At 41.5% G+C, this 21,454-nt stretch overlaps 1 protein-coding gene across 7 annotated transcripts in view; it reads left to right on the forward strand.

The window, feature by feature from the left end:
* The window catches only part of LOC142493984 (transducin-like enhancer protein 4), a 118,509-nt gene that overhangs the window by 59,505 nt on the left and 37,550 nt on the right, over positions 1 to 21,454 (forward strand). For 4 of the 7 annotated variants that reach the window (XM_075598836.1, XM_075598819.1, XM_075598843.1 and 1 more), the window contains 2 exons: positions 989 to 1,193; positions 1,370 to 1,386. In XM_075598836.1, coding sequence (XP_075454951.1) covers positions 989 to 1,193; positions 1,370 to 1,386 — 222 coding nt within the window. The remainder of the gene's footprint in view (positions 1 to 988; positions 1,194 to 1,369; positions 1,387 to 21,454) is intronic. The other 3 variants (XM_075598841.1, XM_075598828.1, XM_075598844.1) reach the window with 1 other exon arrangement.

A 21,454-nucleotide genomic window follows, 5' to 3' on the forward strand; every position in this document is an offset into this window, starting at 1 on the left:
ATCATTTTTTATTAATTGTGTTCATTCCAAATGTATCTACGTGCAAAATATTTTTGGTTTATACATGGTATGTTTCATTCACAATGATTTAGGCATGCAAAAGCAATCGTTTCTGTTTCAGATGGCAGAATATATATATATATATATATATATATATATATATCTCCTCTAACTGGACAGAATTTAGAATATCTAATCAAGATGGCATATATAGATCATATGGTTCTTTTGCATTTCTGACTGATTCGCTTTTGTAGTATAACAAGCCATTAAAGAGGAATGAATCAATGTTGGAGTTTAACGGTTACTTGTTTATTACGGCAACATCCGTTCTGGTTTCAATGTTCTTATCTAAAGTGAACATCAAAGTCACTGGGATTTAATGTGGAATTCTAAGCCAGACCAATAATGGCGTAAAAGCTGTTTAAAATGCGCACAATTTATACAGTGCTTTTTAAATTTTGTTTAATCACATTCTCCTTCTTGAAGCCATCATGACTTTAAAGGCTGAACCACCATCTTTATTTTAATATACCCAACTCCAACAGTGTGCCTTCACTTTCCTAGGCCTTTGCTGCCAGAGATGCCTGCAATGTATTGTTTAGTAAATTAAAAGCAGGGCTATGATGTAGACTAGGGTTTTTCCAACTCCAGTCCTCGAGAGCTCCCCAACTAGGCAGATTTTCAGGATATCCCTGCTTCAGCACAGGTGGCTCAATCAGTCTTCGACTGAGCCACGAATTGAGCCACCTGTGCTGCAGCAGGGCTATCCTGAAAACCTGACCTGTTGTTGAGGACTGGAGTTGAGAACCCCTGATGTAGCCACATAAACGCCCCTCAACTACTTATGAGCCATTGCTTTATCTTTGTTTTTTGTTTTTTTTACCATGGGAGAAGTCTTGTGGGTATAAAAGCTTTTTGTTTTTATCTGTACCCCTTTTTTTTTTTTGTTGAACAAGTTCAATATCGGTGTTTTAATTTCTCACAGCAGCAACAACTCCAGGCCCAGCATTTATCTCATGGACACGGTCTCCCTGTGCCTCTGACTCCGCACCCTTCCGGCCTGCAGCCTCCAGCCATTCCACCCATTGGCAGCAGCGCGGGGCTGCTGGCCCTGTCCAGTGCACTCAGTGGGCAGTCCCATCTTCCGATTAAGGATGAAAAAAAGCACCATGATAGCGATCATCAGAGAGGTCAGCACGTACACTGAGAAATGTAACCCGTGGATTTGTGTCTTTCTGTAATGCTATATTTATTAAAGAAAAAGAAAATAACTGCTATTCTTTGTAAGTAACTTTGTTTTCTCTTCTCTATTTGTTTTTTTTTTATATATATAAATATATACTTTGGGTGACCGTGCTGCTTGCAGACAGAGATTCAATTAAGGTAAGGTTTAATTTTTAAATATCTGTTTTTGCTTTCTTTATAATGATGCATGCGTGTCATCTGTCTTGCACATTTTTAAAGAGGGTTAGACAGTGGGTGAAAGCCTTGTCTATAGACTGTGATTTACCTTTGCATTTCAGTGACATGACCGACAAGGGAAATATCAATATTGCAGGACAAGTTCTTTTTCATGGTTCAAAATGCAGTCCCCTCTTCTCTTAAGTGTGTGAGTGTGTGATATCCAACTGCAATCGTAAGATTAAAGATTGCTGTGGAGGGAGCCAGACGAGGAATACGGAACGATCGCTCCTCCAGCTGAAGAGCTCAAGAAGATGCCGGATAATAGAGCGAGCTGGGTCGCAGTTTGATTGGTACAGTGTTGACTGTGGAATTGACACTCAGCCTGTTTTGCTTGCACAGGATACTGTGAACTATATGTTGCATTAGGACCTAGCACCAGCCTGCCTGTAGTTGATTACTACCTTGCCACAGTCTCTCGTGGGTAAATATAGTTGCTATACTGTGCGATCGGGGATTGCACAGGGGGTTTTGTATGTTTGTTGGGTTGCTGAGCAACCGTACTCTGACCCCGTAGTCACTGGGTTTTGGCCAGGTTTTTTTTGGGGTTTGTACTTCAGGGTCACACTAGTGTATATATATGCTGTCTGTTTGTCCATGACTTCACAAACACAGAAGAAGGTCCCATAGTGGACAGAAACGTTGGATTGATGTATTTATTTTTTTAAATTATCATTGCAGTGCAGTGTCTTCATTGAAGGTCTCTTGAAATAAGACACAGCACTGGAGCAAATGTGATCAAAAGATTCTATAATTGGCCCTGATGAAGTTCCCATAGATGACCAAAACATTGGTTATTATGGATAATACAAAAGACAGAAAAGCCCAATGCTACATCCAATTTGGCAAAATATATAGTACTGTAATTAGTATATAGTTAAATACTTCAATAATAATATTCTCATGAATAAGGGTCATTTAGTTAAACCCTTTGGCCAAAGCGTTACAAGCCTGCAAGCCAACGTCAAGGCATAACCAAATGTGCAGGTCCTAACACGAAACTATGAACCTTCTCTCTTACCTCTCTGTAGGAGGGAGAATAACCACAGTGGGTCTTGTCCATACAGCAAAATGACAAAACCTTCTAAATTAAAAAGATTTGGCCAAAGGGTTTAACTAAATGACCCTTATTCATCAGAATATTATTATTGAAGTATTTAACTAGATACTAATTACTATATATTTTGTCAAATTGGATGTAGCATTGAGATTTCTGTCTTTTGTTGTATATATTTGGCCACGCTCAGTAGCACTCAGTGTGTGTGTGTGTGTGTGTGTGTGTGTGTGTGTGTGTGTGTGTGTGTGTGTGTGTGTATATACAGTATATCTATATCTATAGATATATATAAAAATATGTGGTGGGATTCGGAGCTTGCTGGGAATGTGTGTTTATTATGGATAATGGAATATTTTGATCACATTTGCTACAGTTCTGTCTCCTTTCATGGCACCTGGTGTTTGGGTGAGGTATTTCTTTGTTTATGTCACTTATACTTATTGTATCCCCTTGTTTGTTGAAGTGTGCCTACTGTACATGCATTTTTACATATATGGATAACCCCCGCACACAACCACACTCACATGCAAACCTCCACACACACAACCAGGCTCACGTTCAAAGACAGACCTGCAAATATGCAGGCGCACACCACCACACACGCACACAAAGACGCAGGCATACACCACCACATGGGCGCACATAGACGCAGACACACCACCACACACGCGCACAAAGACGTAGACACACCACCACACACGCGCACAAAGACGCAGGCGCACACCACCACATGCGCGCACAAAGACGCAGACACACCACATGCGCGCACAAAGACGTAGGCACACACCACCACACACGCGCACAAAGACGCAGACACACCACCACACACGCACACAAAGACGCAGGCATACACCACCACATGCGCGCACAAAGACGCAGACACACCACCACACGCGTACAAAGACGCAGACACACACCACACACGCGCACAAAGACGCAGACACACCACCACACACGCGCACAAAGACGCAGACACACCACCACACACGCGCACAAAGACGCAGGCGCACACCACCACATGCGCGCACAAAGACACAGACACACCACATGCGCGCACAAAGACGCAGGCACACACCACCACACACGCGCACAAAGACGCAGGCACACACCACCACACACGCGCACAAAGACGCAGGCACACACCACCACACACTCGCACAAAGACGCAGGCACACACCACCACACACGCGCACAAAGACGCAGACACACCACCACATACGCAGACGCACCATCACACACGCGCACAAAGACGCAGGCGCACTACCACACGCGCACAAAGACGCAGGCGCACCACCACGCAGGCGCACCACCACACACGCGCACAAAGACGCAGGCGCACCACCACACACGCGCACAAAGACGCAGGCGCACCACCACGCAGGCGCACAAAGACGCAGTCGCACCACCACACACGCACACAAAGACGCAGCCGCACCACCACACACGCGCACAAAGACGCAGGCATGACCCACCACATGCGCGCACAAAGACGCAGACACACCACCACACGCGTACAAAGACGCAGACACACACCACACACGCGCACAAAGACGCAGACACACCACCACACACGCGCACAAAGACGCAGACACACCACCACACACGCGCACAAAGACGCAGGCGCACACCACCACACGCGCGCACAAAGACGCAGACACACCACATGCGCGCACAAAGACGCAGGCACACACCACCACACACGCGCACAAAGACGCAGGCGCACACCACCACACGCGCGCACAAAGACGCAGACACACCACATGCGCGCACAAAGACGCAGGCACACACCACCACACACGCGCACAAAGACGCAGGCACACACCACCACACACGCGCACAAAGACGCAGGCACACACCACCACACACGCGCACAAAGACGCAGGCACACACCACCACACACGCGCACAAAGACGCAGGCACACACCACCACACACGCGCACAAAGACGCAGGCACACACCACCACACGCGCGCACAAAGACGCAGGCACACACCACCACACACGCGCACAAAGACGCAGGCACACACCACCACACACGCGCACAAAAACGCAGGCAAACAGCACCACACACGCACAAAGACGCAGACACACCACCACACGCGAACAAAGACGCAGACACACCACCACACGCGAACAAAGACGCAGACACACCACCACACACGTGCACAAAGACGCAGACACACCACCACACACGCAGACGCACCATCACACAAGCGCACAAAGACGCAGGCGCACCACCACACACGCGCACAAAGACGCAGACACACCACCACACGCGCACAAAGACGCAGACACACCACCACACACGCAGACGCACCACCACACACGCGCACAAAGACGCAGGCGTACCACCACACGCGCACAAAGACGCAGGCGCACCACCACGCAGGCGCACCACCACACGCGCACAAAGACGCAGGCGCACCACCACACACGCGCACAAAGACGCAGGCGCACCACCACACACGCGCACAAAGACGCAGGCGCACCACCACGCAGGCGCACATAGACGCAGGCGCACCACCACACACGCACACAAAGACGCAGCCGCACCAGCACACACGCGCACAAAGACGCAGGCGCACCACCACACACGCGCACAAAGACGCAGGCACAAACCAACAGCACACGTGCACAAAGACGAAGGCACACATTGTGCGGCCGCACACTACTACCACACATTACTAACAAACAATGTAATTAGTTGATATAAATGACATCTTGCAGTTGGTCATGCTAAAATGTATACCTTGTTTTTGTGAATTAATGGGATTTGATATATAAACTATTTTACTCTATGAAATCTATAAAGTTACTATACAAATAATGTACGTACATTTTACAATCTATTTAATCAATGGAAAATAAATACATCAAACGGCTATATTCAGAGAAACCTTGTGGATAAAGAGTTAAAATGCCCCATGTAGTATCTGTTGGAATTCACAAATACAGAAGGGGAAAAAAAAGTGTAATCCCATAAAGTTTTTCAAGGAGTCTTAATGCAGCTACTTTGCGACCAGTTCCACATAGATAATGTAAAAACAAGAAAAAAATGCTCCATTATAAAATGTTGTTTTAATATTACAATTTAAATTAAGGAATTAAAGTATTGCACTCACAAACTTGCGAACTATAAGGCCGCGTCGATAGTGGAACGCGCTTGCTTCCGCACTTCCTCCTCCTGGGCTCGTGCTTCAAATACAAACTTGTTTGTATTACGAAGCGCCACTCTTCCTGTAGCGCATGCGCTAGTGCACGCACTATACACATATGCATTGGCGTCCTAGTGTTTGCTTCGGCGTGAGCTACTATCCTGCACTATGGACAAAGCCTAAGCCGCATAAAAATCAAAGTCTCTGGTCACTGAAATCGATCCTTTCCCAATGTGCTAAACGGGAAACGCTTTCAGCGCACCAAACGGAGCATTATTCATGAGCCTTAAAGCTGCAGTTCAGTCAATATCCTGCATGTGTGTTTTTTTTAATAAATCAGTTCTATAGTAAGAAAAAATACTTTTAGCATTTTCTGTTTTTAAAAAAACAACTTTGAAAGACCAATTTTCTTGTATTCTATTTTAACAGCCATTTGCTAAGGCACTGCCCCTTCATGTCCTGTCACAAGCCCTGGCACACCCCTTTGTCAGCCCTGCCCTCCCTCTAGCACATGTCAGTGCATAAATGCTCATGAATATTCATGAGCTTCCACTGACAGACAAGCAGATTATAAACAAATCCCAGCTTTTAATATGTCACCAAATTTCGACCTATGAATACATGGAGAACGAATTGACCTGCAGCTATACAGTTCTTTAGCTAATTAGAGATTGCACACATGAAACTATTGAAGTAAAAAAATAAATGTAAAAAAAAAAAAAAAAAAGACTGAACTGCAGCTTTAATAGGCAGCCAACGCTCCAACCACGCAGTAGTTTCTTTTGTCCTCCAGGGACTAGGAAGTTTCAAACTGAAATAACACTTCACTTTGGACTAACATGTCGACGTTCAACCCAACGCGTTTCGTCATAGAATTTACTTCATCAGGGATATATTGTGTGTGTGTGTGTGTGTGTTTTGGAGGAAGGTACACACACACTGCGGAAGTGTCGCTTGACACACTAAAATGGATAACTTAGAGCTCGGATAACCAATGTCTGGCCAGATGGTAAATAAACATGCAAATTAAAAAAATATATATAAAGTTGTGAATAGTATTCAGATCTTACATTTTTTTAAAACTAAATATTGACAATTAATCTTTTTAAATTGAAAGGATCCAATAACTGAAGTATCTGCTAAATAATGTAACGACATGGAGAAATATATATCATTTGTCTACTTTGGTTTAGCTTGTATTTATCTCTCCCCTTTAACCTAAAGGGCAGCAGAAAAATATAAATGGATATTTGAAAATGGTGGTCTTGACATAGATTTCTCTGTTGTAGGGTATTTAAACTCTGAGTTAGGTTGTGTCAACATTGGAGACTGGCTGCCAGCTTCACATGGTGAAATAGTTTGCTAATTTCCTTAAATGTTTTGCAGCATTGCCCAGAGTAGCAGTTAGCCGTGTTCTATTGATCTGCCCTGCCTTAAGTGGCTCGGGTAGCAGAGGGTTCCTTTTTATGATTGTCTGCTGTAGGACTTAAAATGTTGTTTTTCTTAGGAGTACGAACATTTTAGTTGCCAGCATCTGGAGCCTCTCTGTTCTTCTGCGAAATAATTTATGCATGCAGGATTTTGCGCCTTAACATTTAACAGGTAATGAACGTGACATAAATTTTCCTTCTTTTTAATTTTTCCCTCTCCTCCACTACTAATGTGCAAACAGGCAGCTTTGGTACTCTAAATAATAAGTAATTTTTGGCCATCTGTCAAAAGGAAATTTCAATACAAATTTAAATTAATGGTGCCTGAATTTTTTTTTTTTTATAGCTCCTCTAAAAGCCTCTAATGTGCAGAAAATTCAAGATCTGCTGGTAGTAATTAGTGTAGCATGTAATGAGAATATGGGCAATGTTATACAGGCCCCTGTGTAACATTTTGACATGGTAGCAAAATCTTGATTTATACAAGGCTGCATCGGGCAGGTTTAATTGTGAGAGACACTTTAAAGTGTTTTCTTGGCAATATAGATTATTAAACAGAGCAATTTTTTTAGGAGAGCTTGTAAAATATAAATGTAGTCTCCCCAGAATGATTGAGGTAATTAATTTGCGTTACTCCTCGGTGGAAAGGGGGCAGCTCTTTAAAGTCTTCTGAAACTACTCGCCTGTTTTCATAGCTTTCTAATCTATCCTTGATCATTTATTACTTTTCAGTCATTGAGTTTTCACTAGTGTCGTTTTCATTTCAGTTGTCGACATCTTGTCTGGTTTTGCTTGTGATTTCCAGTGAATGCGTACGAAGTTGGGTCACAAGTGCTTGTTTGTGGGTAGGAGAGGAAGTGCTGTTTAAATGTTTGTGGACATACAGTAGTTGGCCACATTGCCATTGTATCTTCCCTCCCCTCAAGTTGCCGTGTGAAGCAAGATTACATAATGACTGCATGCTTTCTGCCTGGAACATCTATCTAGAGAAGTGGTTTTAAACCTGTTTCCCATGGGGGGCTTCATTTTTTTGTGAAGGACTTTGGTAATGCTGAATATCCTACTTTTCTCTTTTTGACCCGATAATGCAATTTTTTTGCATATTTTTCATTTCATCATTTTAAAAAGGGTAATCATGCATGATATACTGTAATTATTATTAATGAATGATATGGAAAGTTCCTCGGTTAGTAAAGCTCTTAGTGTGGGGGATAAGCTCTTTTGTTTAATTCGGTGTGTGGGTGGGGGCAGTAAAGGGGACCACACAATTATCACGTTAAACATGATAATATTGTATGGATTATGGTTATTGCTTTAGCTAAGGAGGAGGAGATAATAAATGTCTTGTGTAAATAGATGTATTGGCATTACAATGCAGTATTCATTTTTAGGATGGGTGGATAAGTCCTTTCTGCACTTAACATTGACCATAGCCACACGCTTTATGTGCATCAATGCAGGCTCATGCAACATATACCTGTAGTAATAATACAAATATGTCCCATAAGGGTTTTATGAACGCTGCATGTTCTGTGGGATAGAGGACATAATGTGCCCTTTATGCATTGTGATTCTGACCGTTTATTTTCAGCGCAGCAGGAAAATTGTTGGTTTCTATGGTTTCTTTAAGTTCCTAATACTTCACTAGTAGAAAAGGGGGGGGGGGAAACATATAGACCACACTCAACTGTAAAGATGGTTAGCCCTTCTAGAGCAAATTTGCAATACTCTTGTAATATTGTTAATGTGAAAGTAGACAATGCTGAGGTATTTTTCTATTAAAGTAATTTCCATGTGTGGAGCCTGAGTTTTAGGACATTAGGGCACTGTGGATTTTTGTTACCTAATGGATTGAGGCAGCTACTCTAAGTGTTTGAGTGGAGCATGGTCAGGATTTGATAAACTCTGCTTAAGGGTATGGCAGATGGATCCCACATTAATTGCTTTTGAGTGATATGGGCTCGACCTGCTGTACCTGCCCCTCCCTCCCTCCCTTATAGAAGCCAAATTAATCCTGGCCTTTGTTTCCGTTTTGAGAGGAAGATAGGGGTTGACTTTGAAGTGCAATTCCCTTTTTTTTTATTATTGGATGGGAAATGGGGGACCTCTAGAGCTCAACTGTGCTATTTCAGCTCCTGGGACCTCCTGGTTCCCAGGATACTTTTATTGCCAGCATTACTTCCTTGCTTTTTGCAGAGGATCTAAATGGCTATTCAATTGGAAGCCCAACTAATGATGTCGCGGCTTCCTATTGGCCTGAGATTTGGCAGCTGTTTTGTTTCCACTGGAGGGAGATTTAACCCAGTAAGTATCTGGGGAATGGGATAGTGAGGGTCCCTGGAGATGAAAGTAGTGTGGTTTAGCTCTGGGAAACCATTCAGTCCCAATGAAATAAAATACAAATTAGGGTTAAAAAAAAGGAAAAAAATAGTCGGTGGGATTTCTGTTTTAAACACCTGATACATGCGTTTCTTTAAATATATATGGATTCAAAAGTATTCCACATTACAATTACTTTCAGAACATTTCCTAGCACTACAGCACAAATGTATATGCAATGTTATTAAGGCACTGTGAATTCTTACTTCTATCCCCAGCTCCAATGGTCTTATTTGGTTGGTCAAAATCACTTATTTTAAATGCATTTTAATGTTGTTCAGGGAATCGTTCCTTCTGACCACATAAACCATAGTATAATTTTGTTAGCCATCACTATTGTTGCGTAAGGCCTAGTTACAACAGAAGAAAACGAGGACTCAACCTTTTAGGCTCTGTCAGTTTCTGATTTCAGAATTGCATTAACGTTGCTGTATTTATCTTCAATATACAATTTATCCTCAAATGTGCTCATTGAATTTAGAAACAATGTCAAGCAGTGCATTACTGTACTCTCCATAATCTAATCCATTGCAGGGAATGTATTCTCGTATTTGATTCTTTTGGACAAGACACTTTCCGTGAATGTTAGACTTCTAATGCAGATTTCCTAGCAATACCTTGGCTTTCACAGTATACTTACTGTAGGTCTTCAGGGAGTACTCGGCAAAGTAAAGTTGCATTAGAGAATCCATTGGGAAAATTGTGTGTGCTACAATTCTGCGATAAAGTTCCATTTGTTTACATTTTAACCTTCTGTTTACTTCTGAAGAGAGTTGAGAAAGACTTTAATTTAAGCAAATTCCCAGTTTAGGCTTTGTTGCTTAGAGATGCTTGTTTACTTAGCTCTCAACGGTTTGATATTTTGAGTAGCCTTATCAAAGAATAATTAGCAACTTTTATGCTGTTGACTTTGTTTGGCATTAATTGATATCTGCCTCTGGGCATGTAAACGGCGTGGAATGTAACAGGTGCCCTAATTCCACAGAATGTGCTGTAATTGTCTGTTTGTGAAACAGATGAATAAATATCTTTGGGGCGCGGATGGTCCTCAGGTGGTGAACGTGAGTATATTAATGATGTGATTGGCTGACATGCTTGTTAGTTACAGTCTTGTCCAATAACCGTCTAGCTTAAACAGAACAAATATTAATTAGCAAAGCCCCGTTTGATCTTCTTTTTTTTACGCTGTCGGATTTCAGACACCAGGCTATTCCTATTATTTGTTGTATTACAAAAGAACTTCTTAAATGTATTGCAGTACTCTTGTTTTTTGCTTCATATAAGATTGTTCAGCTGTATTATGTACAGTTTAGTGGTAAGAACAATGGCCGGGAAGCTTGTAGCCCTGGTTTGAATTCCAGTGTCGTCCTCTTGTGACACCGGGCAAGTTGTTCCAGTTTTATGGAAGAAATGTGCTGTGATTATTATTGTAACTGTTCATAATGAAAAACTGCTGGTTTTTTTTTTTGGTCCTATTTTCTTGTGTGTTCTGTGTGTATATATGAGATGGATTCTGTTTATTTTGACAATAAGAGCTTCATAGCAGAAATTCCTTTACTTCTGTTTATTATCTTTGTACTTTAATCCTAGTAAATCCTTGTAACCTTCTGTGATTTTCCTGTAATTTAAATTGACTGTGCTTCTATTTAAAAGCACTGCATGCATGGTTAAACTATTTAAAACCTGTAAATAATTATCAGCCGCTTTTTTACTTTTCAAGTAGCCTGTCATGTACATTATCAAATCGTACTACTATTAAAAATGATCTGTGCCTCTGGTTTCCTGGCTGGCTGGGCTCCTCTACACAAAACATGTTCTGCCTTTGGCTAGGTAAGCAGCTAACCACCGCACTGTGTGAGGTCATGTGAGATCATTGTTGACATCATAATACACCATGTTGGTTAGCTGTAAATGCTGGACGGAGCCTGTCAGCAGCAGGTTTAAGTCATTGGGTTGCATGGAGCAAAGGAGGTGGAGGGTTTGGACCTGCCAGTATCATCTTGGTTACCTCAATAGCATCCTGAAAACCAATGAAGATCAGTGGAGGTAGAGATGAGCATATTCATGCAAGGTGCAGGGTTCAGTTTGGGATGTTTACCTTCAGTCTGACGTCATCATGACCAAATAATTGGGTGTGATGGGGAGGGAGCGGGAGTTCCAAGAGACGAGGAGTGACGCACCTCTAACTTGTCTGATGTTGTCATGACCAAATAAAGGAGGTAATGGGGCTTGGGCGGTGAGTGACAGGAGAAGAGGGTTGATGGAGAGAAGGTGTGATAGGAGAGGGGGGTGGTGTGAGGGATAAGTGAAACATCTCTCACCTCAGTCTGTTATCCTCATGACAAAATAAAGGGGGTTGATGTGGGTTTAGTATAACATCATCATGATAAAATAAAGGGGTGATAGGGGTGAGTAACCGGAGGGTGGGGAGAGAGTGAAATATCTCACTTCAGTCAGATGCCGTCATGGCCAAATAAAGGGTGACGGGTGGAGGGATTGACAGGAGAGGGCGTTTAGTTTGATATCCCCATAACCAAATAAATGAGGGGGATTGCGGGGAGTAAAAGAAGGGGCGGATGACTAACATGAGAGGATGGGGAGCTGTGACAGGAGATTGGGGATTGACAGGGAAGGTGGGGGGATACAGGGAGTGACATGAGATGGAAGCTTGATGGGGGTGAGTAACAGAAGTGAGGGGGGGTGGGGAGTGAAAAATATCTCACTGCAGTCATATGTCATCTTAACCAAATTAACCGCCCCCAACCTCAATACATTTTTTATTACATACAAATCAGATTAGTTTTAGTGCTCCGAGTTCAGGATTGTGAGACAAGTATGAAAATGACAGCTGTCTCTTATTTCCTGTTGCAGAGCAGCAGGTTCTCTACTAGAATTAACAATAATACTTTTCATTTCCTTTTTGGTTGTGTTGCCTAAATAAAATCTTTCCTTGCCCATTAGGGGGCAGATGTTTGCATATGCCATTCATTTCAGTCTGGCAACATTGTAGAAATGGTGTTTTGAATTGGGGGGGAGGAGAATATATTTTTTTGTGTAGCTTTGGATAAGTGGCAACAGAGTTTGGATCTGGATCTTAAGTGTACTTCCGTAATGTCATTCTGCCATTGAAGTAAGCTGTAAACGGAGTTTGTCTAATGCATTTGTAATCTGCTTTTTTTTTCAAACTCTATACTCTGGTACACAGGCTGGGGGAAAAAAAGAGCAACATGAAACGATTCTTTTCATGTAGAAGAACACAGTTTTTTTTTCTAAAAGACGTAACATAGACGGAGTTTACTGGATTGTATCTGGGATGCTCCTGTGTCGATCTTGTTGATGTATTTTGTCTTGGTTATGCAAAGCCTATGCCCCTTGTTGTGTTCATAGCACTGAGTTTCTTTTATGGAATCCGCACATAAGCTGAGTAAAGGGCTGGACACTGGCTCTGTTTGCCAAGCGCTAGGCACATTGTTCTCTATGCAAAAGCTACCTGCTCCATTGTAGGCAAGAATCATTAATAAGGAACTCGCACTTCTGGGATCACTTAATTGTTTTAGAAAGCCTTTAAACTTCTATTTATATTGCCATCTGAAAACGTTTGTCCTTTTTTTTTTCTCTCTCGTGACATTTGGCCTGCAGAATAACAAAATAACATTTTTGTGGGGCAGACAATGGAGAGAAAATGAAGTCACCATGGTAACGCAGCTACCTTATAGATGGTTTGCTAAGATATAGCTGAACTAGTAGCAGGTGTCTGATTTGAGTATTTTGCCTCCTTCAATGTAAACAAATAACTTGTAGGCAGGTGTTAGAAATAATATGGAAATCCTATTAAGAGGCCCTGGGTTCCTGTCAGCCAGGAAGCCCCTACCACAAAAGGAACTGTTGTCTGAATGAACGGCAGAGTCATTTCTCATTAGACTTTATCTTTTCCCAGGAAATGGTTGCTTCTGTGCGTTCATTCTCCTGGAGCCTGAATGTAAAATGCTTTTTTTTCCCTTCTATTTATTTTGCTGTTCTTTCTCCTCCCTTCCTTACCGCTATTCTTACGTTTTGTGGTGTGGGGGAAATTACATGTCTGTGTCAAGAAAAGAAAAAGCGTTCTTTGACGCTCCTATTTTCTTTATATACTTACAGTCTCTTTTATTTAATTTTTATCTATTTAATCTGATATTTAGAATAAGCAAAACATGATATGGGATTCTCTGAGCTGCTCCCCGCCTCCTCCTATTGACTCCCCCAAATCACAAGGTGATGCACAATGAGAAAAATATGGGCACGTGGATATAATGGTATTAAACAACACAGGATAAAATGCTGTGTTTGTGTCACTGAATTTACCTATTTTTTTCCTTAATACAGTACTTACAGCCTGGTCTGTGCAATTTCTCTCCTCCCCCCACCCCCCCTCACCCTCGCCTCCCATGAAATGGAAATGGTAGTGGATTTAGCCTTACAAGCTCTTAGAAAGGATGTGTTGCAGCCCAAGGACAACTTATTCCATTAACAAAAGGTCAATTTACTTTGCCTCATTTTGTGTTTTAATAAGCAGAGTCTCTCTATCTCTATCTCTCTATCTCTATCTCTAATAAAAAATATCACTTGTGAGCACATTCACATGTCTTGGACAGGTCAGCAACCCTGTCTTTCACCATTATCACCTAGCATATAGTGCTTCCACTGCAGCAAGGGATTCTGGGTAATGACATGCAAATGAGCACACCGTGTTACCTTTTCCCTGAAAACCATTTTTACATGGAACCCTTATAAACTAATGCTTGCTGTTAACACAGCTTTTAAACACAGCATGGGATTATATGCAAAGCCATTGTTTCAACCTTGATGGGTCTCATCAGTGTGAGGTTTGTTGTACTGGTTGTAGGATTTACCATCACATTTTAAGTTATGGTGGGTGAAAATGGTGTTTACCATGAGTGCATACTAAGGGGCCTTCTGTGACCTCGGTCATTTTCTTCTGTGTACCTCTATATATTGTTCCCCTTTGCACCTGGTTGTATCTACTTATTTTGTCATATGGAACTGAGCGATTTTCTCAGCACCAGTGATATTAAGGGTGAAAAAGGCAACAAGAAACCTCCACCGTATAGCATATAGCAAATAAAAAGATCACTTGTGAGCACACTCACATGTCTTAGACAGGTCTGCAACCCATATATGCGATGCGATACGGTGGAGGATTCTTGTTGTCTTTTTCACCCACCATAACGTAAAATGTGATGGTAAATCCTACAGCCTAGAAATATTGCAAAGCCAGTACAACCACCCTCACACTGAGGATACTCATCAAGGTTGAAACATGTCTGTGAGTGGTTTCTCTGGCTTTGCATATAAACCCATGCTGTGCTTAAAAGCTGTGTTAACAGCGAGCAATAGCTTATAAGGGTTCCATGTAAAAATGGTGTTGAGGCAAAAGGTGAGACGGTGTGCTCCTTTGCATGTCATTTCCCAGAATCCCTTGCTGCAGTGGAAGCACTGTATACTAGGTAATAATGGTGAAAGGCAGTGTCACAGACCTGTCTAAGACATGTGAATGTGCTCACAAGTGATCTTTTTATTTGCTATATGCTAATGGTGGAGGTTTCTTGGAATAGGACATGGTTTTATTTTATTAATTTTATACATTTTTGGGGTTGGCCTTTGACTCCAGGTACGGGTCTGCCTTTGCACTGCCCTTTCAGGTACCTGGGCCTGATGTCTCCCACATCTACCCTACTACAGTGCTTGCCCAGAGAGGTAGGAGAATGCGGGCGACGCCAGCCATGGCTGACATGAGAACCCTGCAGCTGACCTACGTTTTGTCTTCTTTGGGCTCTCACTTGTGAAGGCTCCCTGCTGCTGGGATGTTGACATATAATCCTATTTCCAGCACTAGCGCTCTACCCTGCGATCCAGAAGATTGGACTGAAAATTTGGGATAGCAATTATGGGCATGACTCAAGTGTTAAGATGTAGAGAGAAGCTCAGATTTAAAATGAATGAAGGGACAATCCAGAAGCCTTGTGGTGGCTATGAAGAAGCTCTTGTGTTTTCAGGATACTCAGGCTGAATTGGTGGAAATTCTGCCAGAGCCTTCCTAGGTGTGCAAAAGACAGCTAGAAGTTTTCCAGCTCGTCATGCAATTTCTGATATTACTGCTCCAGAATAGACTTCTCCAGAATGATGCTGCACAGTAAACAATGTTTTTAAGGATGCATCCGTTTTTTGACCAGGATGGAAAATATTGGGATAAGCCTCCTAAAATTGGCACAGCCGTAGCATGCCGGGCATGAAGGACCACAATAACTTTTGGAGCATTGTTCATCTTTTCAACATCCCATGAGGCTTGAAGGATCTTTTAGGCTCTATATTTAAACCAGCTATGATTATCCAGAACATTGCATATCTGGAATAACGACCTACAAGAACATTTTGATACAGGGTAATCACATCAACATATTTTTAAGAGCTTTATTATCTTGAATGATGCCATTGACTTAATTTGCAGTGCCTCCTTTATGTTGTCAGGTTAGAAGCAATATCGTTGCCTTTGCCTGGTGGGCCTTTTGGCTAAAGACATGTGCGGTGGATAGTTCTAAAAATAGTTTCCTTAACATTCACTGGTCAGTACTTGTTTGGTGAAACGTTGGGTGCTATTATTGACAAAACATCAGCAGGGAAAGACGGGTATCTACCCCAAGAAGGTTTTTGCAGTTCCCAAATCTAGAAAATCTTTGTAAGAAGCCAGAACCTACAGACTGGGATTATTTTTGCCTAGATGCTTATTAATTCAGTATTTTCAAAACTCCAGAGGCAAACCCAGGGCTTGAAATAACAGCCCACAAAAGGGAAACTTTCTGAAGGTTCCAGGGTCCTTTCTTGGGGGGAAATGTTGGACTCTGACCACCTCAGATATGCGTGTTCTATATCTAATTTGCCGTGGTTATGTCCTCAGTTTCGGTCAAATACAGAATCAAACCTTTTCACGACATCCAATCAAAGCGAGGACCTTCTTTGCATTATTCTTTAATAAATCGCGGATGCTTTGTCCTTTCAAGCGTTCCCAAAGGCCAAGAGAAAGGCCAAGCGAAACTGTATGTACTTCAATCATATCTTGGTTCCCAAAGGCCATAAGCAATTTTTCATGTCATGCGAGGCCTAAAATTCGTCGATTGTTGGTGTTAGGTTCTGTTCATCTAAGATTTGAATTTGTATTGCTGCCGTCGCGTGCGCTTATAGTAGAAGTGACGCGACGGAGCGACGGCTTGGTCGCAATCGCTGGGAGGTCAAGTCAATTTGATTTTTCCAGTGACCGCAGCGTGATGTCACCATCGCTGTCACCGGCGACGGCACTATAAGCGCAGCCTTAAAGGCGCTTGTCTTCATGTACCCATGTAAAGGATCCGAAGTACCTACGTTTATGCTTCCTAAGCCATCATTTTCAGTTTTCGGCACCAACATTCCACTGCCCCCAGGTGTTTCACACGATATATGGTCGTGTTCGCAGCACATACTGTAGAAAGAAGGCTATCCTAGTGCTTCTCAATTTAGATGACTGTCAGAGCAAAATAAATTGTGGAAGCACAACCGTGCAACAAATCCTAAAGATGATTTCGGAGCGTGGTTGGATGATCACTTTTTGAAAAAGAGCCTCTAGTACCATCTCAGTCCTTCTGTTTTCTGGAGTTCTTTTCAACACAAAAATAGAAAAGGTATTTCTGCCATTTGAAAAAAATAAAACAAAATACCCAAATCTGTCAACCTTTTTTTTAAGCAGAACCGGGGTCATCATTAAAGGATTGTGTGTCCCTTTTAAGATTGCTAAATGCAGCAGCAGAAGATTGCTATGCATGTAATGTTCCATCGACAGGGTCTACAATGTTGGAACAGGAATTCAAAAGATCTTTCACATAAGATCAAACTGGCACCTCAATGGGATTTGAATTTCGTTCTAAATAAGCTGGCACCTCAAGATTTTGAGTCTCCATAGAAAATATTGTTGTGTTTTTATTTATTTTTTTCAAGCAGTTTCTCTTACTGCCATTACAACCGCTAAAATGACTGACTAGCTTCAGGCTCTCTCATGGAAGTAATTCTTATTTTAATGTTCACCGACACGAGATCAGAATGCAAACAGTACTCTAATTTAGGTCAAAGGTGGTCTCGGGCTTAAACATAAATCGAGAAATCCTAGTTCCTTCATTTTGCTTGGAACATGACAGTAATGCACGTGACCGTCATATAAATAACAATACAAAGGCAGGGAGGGCAGGGCTCAAACTGTGGTTGGTGTGCCAGAGCCTGTTTCAGAAGAGGAAGGGGATGTGACTTTGTAAATGGTTACTATAGAAACAAAAAAGCGTGTTACATTTTAATACATTCAAAATGTCATTTAGAGTTGTTTTTTTTCTCATAGTACAGAACTGGTTTATTAAAAAAAAACACATGTAGAATATTGCTTTGACTGCAGCTTTAATACAGTGCCACCAATAAAAGAAATACACTCACAAGGATATAAAGAAATCAAGCATTGTGTGAGACTGTGCTCTGTTGGAATTTACATGTACACTTGAGGCGTTTATGAGTATGTTAGCACTATATCTGCTTCTTGTATTGATAATTGGCACTGTACTGTGTGTGTGTGTACACACATGTACACGTCTACAATTTGTTCCTTGATTTCGCAACCCGAACCTGCGATATTTTTTTTTTTTTTAATTTTGACCGTTGAGTCCATTTTTGTACAAAGAAGAACATGACTGTGCATGGGAACTCCATAAGTGATATTCCAGAGTTAAGTATGTATGTACATGACACAGGGACCGTGAAAGCCTCCACAATGTAATTAAGCATTTCTTTGACTATGACCCCTGAGCCTTATACTTCATAAAGTTAATATTGTGCACACTGGTGGGTCTCCCGTTGCCCTAGCAACAGGCCATAGGGCACAGGGTATGTGAAATGCATTAACATCTGTGATTATCATTCTTCTTCTTTTTTTAAACATTTTTATTTCTTGGCACAGAGTGGGCCGCTCTGGCTTGCGCCTGTGACATTGCGTGAGCAGGGATAAGCTGAAGAGCTCCCCTGGGCCCTGCCCTAAGTGGCTGGCAGAATGGAAAGTGAAGTGAGATTTATCCAGGCAGTGCTTTCAGTGGTTGAGGGATTTGGCCTGACAGTACTCTCTGCGGGATGTTACTAGCCTGCTTTCTGCTACACAGGAACATGAATAAAAAATGATCTGGTAAATCTTGGAATTATTGGTTTCATTGGTGTGCCTTGGTATGAATAATCTAAAGGGAAGATTGAAGCAATCACATATGTGTGCCACAATGTCACGGTCATTAGCTAGCTTTTGGTTCGTTTCTATTAGATATTGCTGGAAATGTAGGGTTGAAGTGTAATTCAAAGTACAATAATCGATAGGAATATTGCTGTTGACATTAGGAACAACATTATTATGAGTGCAAACCAATTGTGACATTTCTGAGGTGTAGAAAGCAAACTGGGAAAAATGTTATGGGGATTGTTGTGTTTAGGTCATAAAGCCGTTTCTACTAAGCAGCACTTATAGGGCGGAAATCACTGCAAGCGCGAGAGTGAAGGAAGGCCAGCTTGTGTAATAGGCTATATGCACCTGATTAACACCTTTCCAATCTGACAAATCAAAGTGTTTTTTTATTCATCTTTATTTATTTTTCCATTGTAAACAGAAACTTTGAAGTTGTTTGTTACAATTTTTATTTACTCTTCTGGATCCAACTGTCCAGGTATCAATCCTCAAAACGGGTGGTTTTGTATAATTATTATGAAGCCATCATTTGTAACACGGATAAACATAAGTTGTGGATATGCTTGAATTTTGTGCACTATAAGAAAACATATACTCCTTTTTAGCAGGATGTAAAGAAGTATAACTGTTGCTTTATCATGGGTTGCCAACTCCAGTCCTCAATGGCCAACAACCGGTCAAGGTTTTCAGGATATCCCTGCTTCAGCACAGGTGGCTCAGTCATAATGACTGCACCACCTGTACTCAAGCAGGGTGATATCCTGAAAACCTGACCTGTTGGTGTCAGGATTGGCAGTGGCCACACCCTGCTTTAAAGGGTTATTGAGTATTGCTAAGGAAAAAGATTACACCAAGTTAAGAAAAATGTTTTCTTGACCTACTACATGGGACTGCCCAATTAATTTGACTGCGGTACTATAAACGGTCTCTCCATATCACCAGACTATTCTCACATGGGTAGAGCTCAACATGGTGTGTGTGTGTGTGTGTGTGTGTGTTTCTCTGTGTGTGTCAGAATTCTGCTTGAAAATTTCTTGCCGATTTCCTGACAGCCTTTTCCGTTTGTCTCTGGTAGGACTGTACAGGGAATACATTGTATGTTCTATAATGTAATAATGCCGTAAGCAATCTATTCAAAGTGAAATGTGCGCCTGTCTGGAAATTATATAAAGGAAAACCTCTGTTTGTTTTTTTTCCCCCTTATCAAATATCTCATTAAAGAATACTGCAAGGCTTTTAGATTTACTGTCGTAACAGCAGAGCAATGGCAGCAACATTGTAGTGAATCCCTGCACAAGTTTATTGTATTTCTAACCTTTTAGCTTTAATAGGTATACAATATTATTTATTTTTTTCCTGTCTGGTGCTGCCAATAGAATAATATAGATTTTGGTAAATGGTGTTTCATATGCTGCATTGCAGTGAACGAAGACAAAAAAAATTTTTTTTTAAGCGCGTTACATTTTAGTTTAACTACTAGGTGGCACCCGTTTGGATATTATCTGATTTGTTTTAATATATAAAATATCATGTTGCTACAGTTATTGTGAAACCTACAGGCGATGGATTTCTAGTAGCCTGTGATTACTGTAGGTGCATGTGGCGTAAAAGTTATTTCTGTAATTTTTCCAAAATTCAAGGTGTACAAAATATACAGCTAAAGTGCAATTAAATGTGCAGAACTTAAACAGTATCCAAATAGTGATCCTGTGCAGAATAAATTGCTGTTAGTCATAGCCAGGGCTGCTTGTTCATCCCCTTTCGAGGTCAGCTACTGACCTCCATGCTTCTGCTCTGCAGTTGGGCCTTCTCGTTCAACCTCTGAACGATCCTCGATCGTAATAACTTGCAGGTGCCTACATACCTGTTGATCTCCTGGTGTCCAGGAATCCCCTCCGTAGACCTGGTCATGGGTGGAGGGAGTTATTTATTTTAATCTGTGTAACACCGTTGGCGAATTGCCAAGTAACTAGAATATAACACATTTTCCAGTAATACAGCAATTGCTATAACGTAAACTTTTACCGTATCAGTAAAAATACTAATTGTTAAAAGCACGAAAAAGCTATTATTGGGACAACGGAATATCGACGAATCAACCTGAATAATAAGCTATTGATTGCTGCACCGATTGAACCGTTTCAATGAAGCTGTAGGCCTGCTCCACAATCTCCCTCATCTTTCTATACCAGACTTGAAATATCTATACCAGTTAACAAATGAACTACGACACTGACGGGCAATTTTGTTTCATGCATTGTTTTTTTTTTTGTTTTTGTTTTTGTTTTTTTCAGTTTCTCCCTCCTTCCCCTTCAAAATGAATTGGAGTCCATTGCAAACAATATACTTAACGGACCACTTATAAATACTCTGTCCTTGTGCACTAGTAAGGGAACAGTTCAGTGGGGATCGCTGGATCAATCGGAGTTGACTAGCTACTTTGACTTCACCGTATAAGAGAATTGATTCCTGTACCAACTGGACGCTCCAAAAAAAAGAGTGAGAAACTACATTAGGTGTCTACATTATGGAACAGACTTCGAAGATCAAGATTTAAAAAGATTTATATATGTAGCTATTTGACTTGGAGGCAATTCAAGCTTGCAATTATTATTATTATTTTTTTTAATATAGGACTGAAGCAGGGGGTCTCCAGAGTTGAACCCCATTCATTTGAGCTC

The sequence above is a fragment of the Ascaphus truei genome, chromosome 1 (genome assembly GCF_040206685.1).
Source record: "Ascaphus truei isolate aAscTru1 chromosome 1, aAscTru1.hap1, whole genome shotgun sequence".
In the NCBI taxonomy this organism is placed as follows: Eukaryota; Metazoa; Chordata; class Amphibia; order Anura; family Ascaphidae; genus Ascaphus; species Ascaphus truei.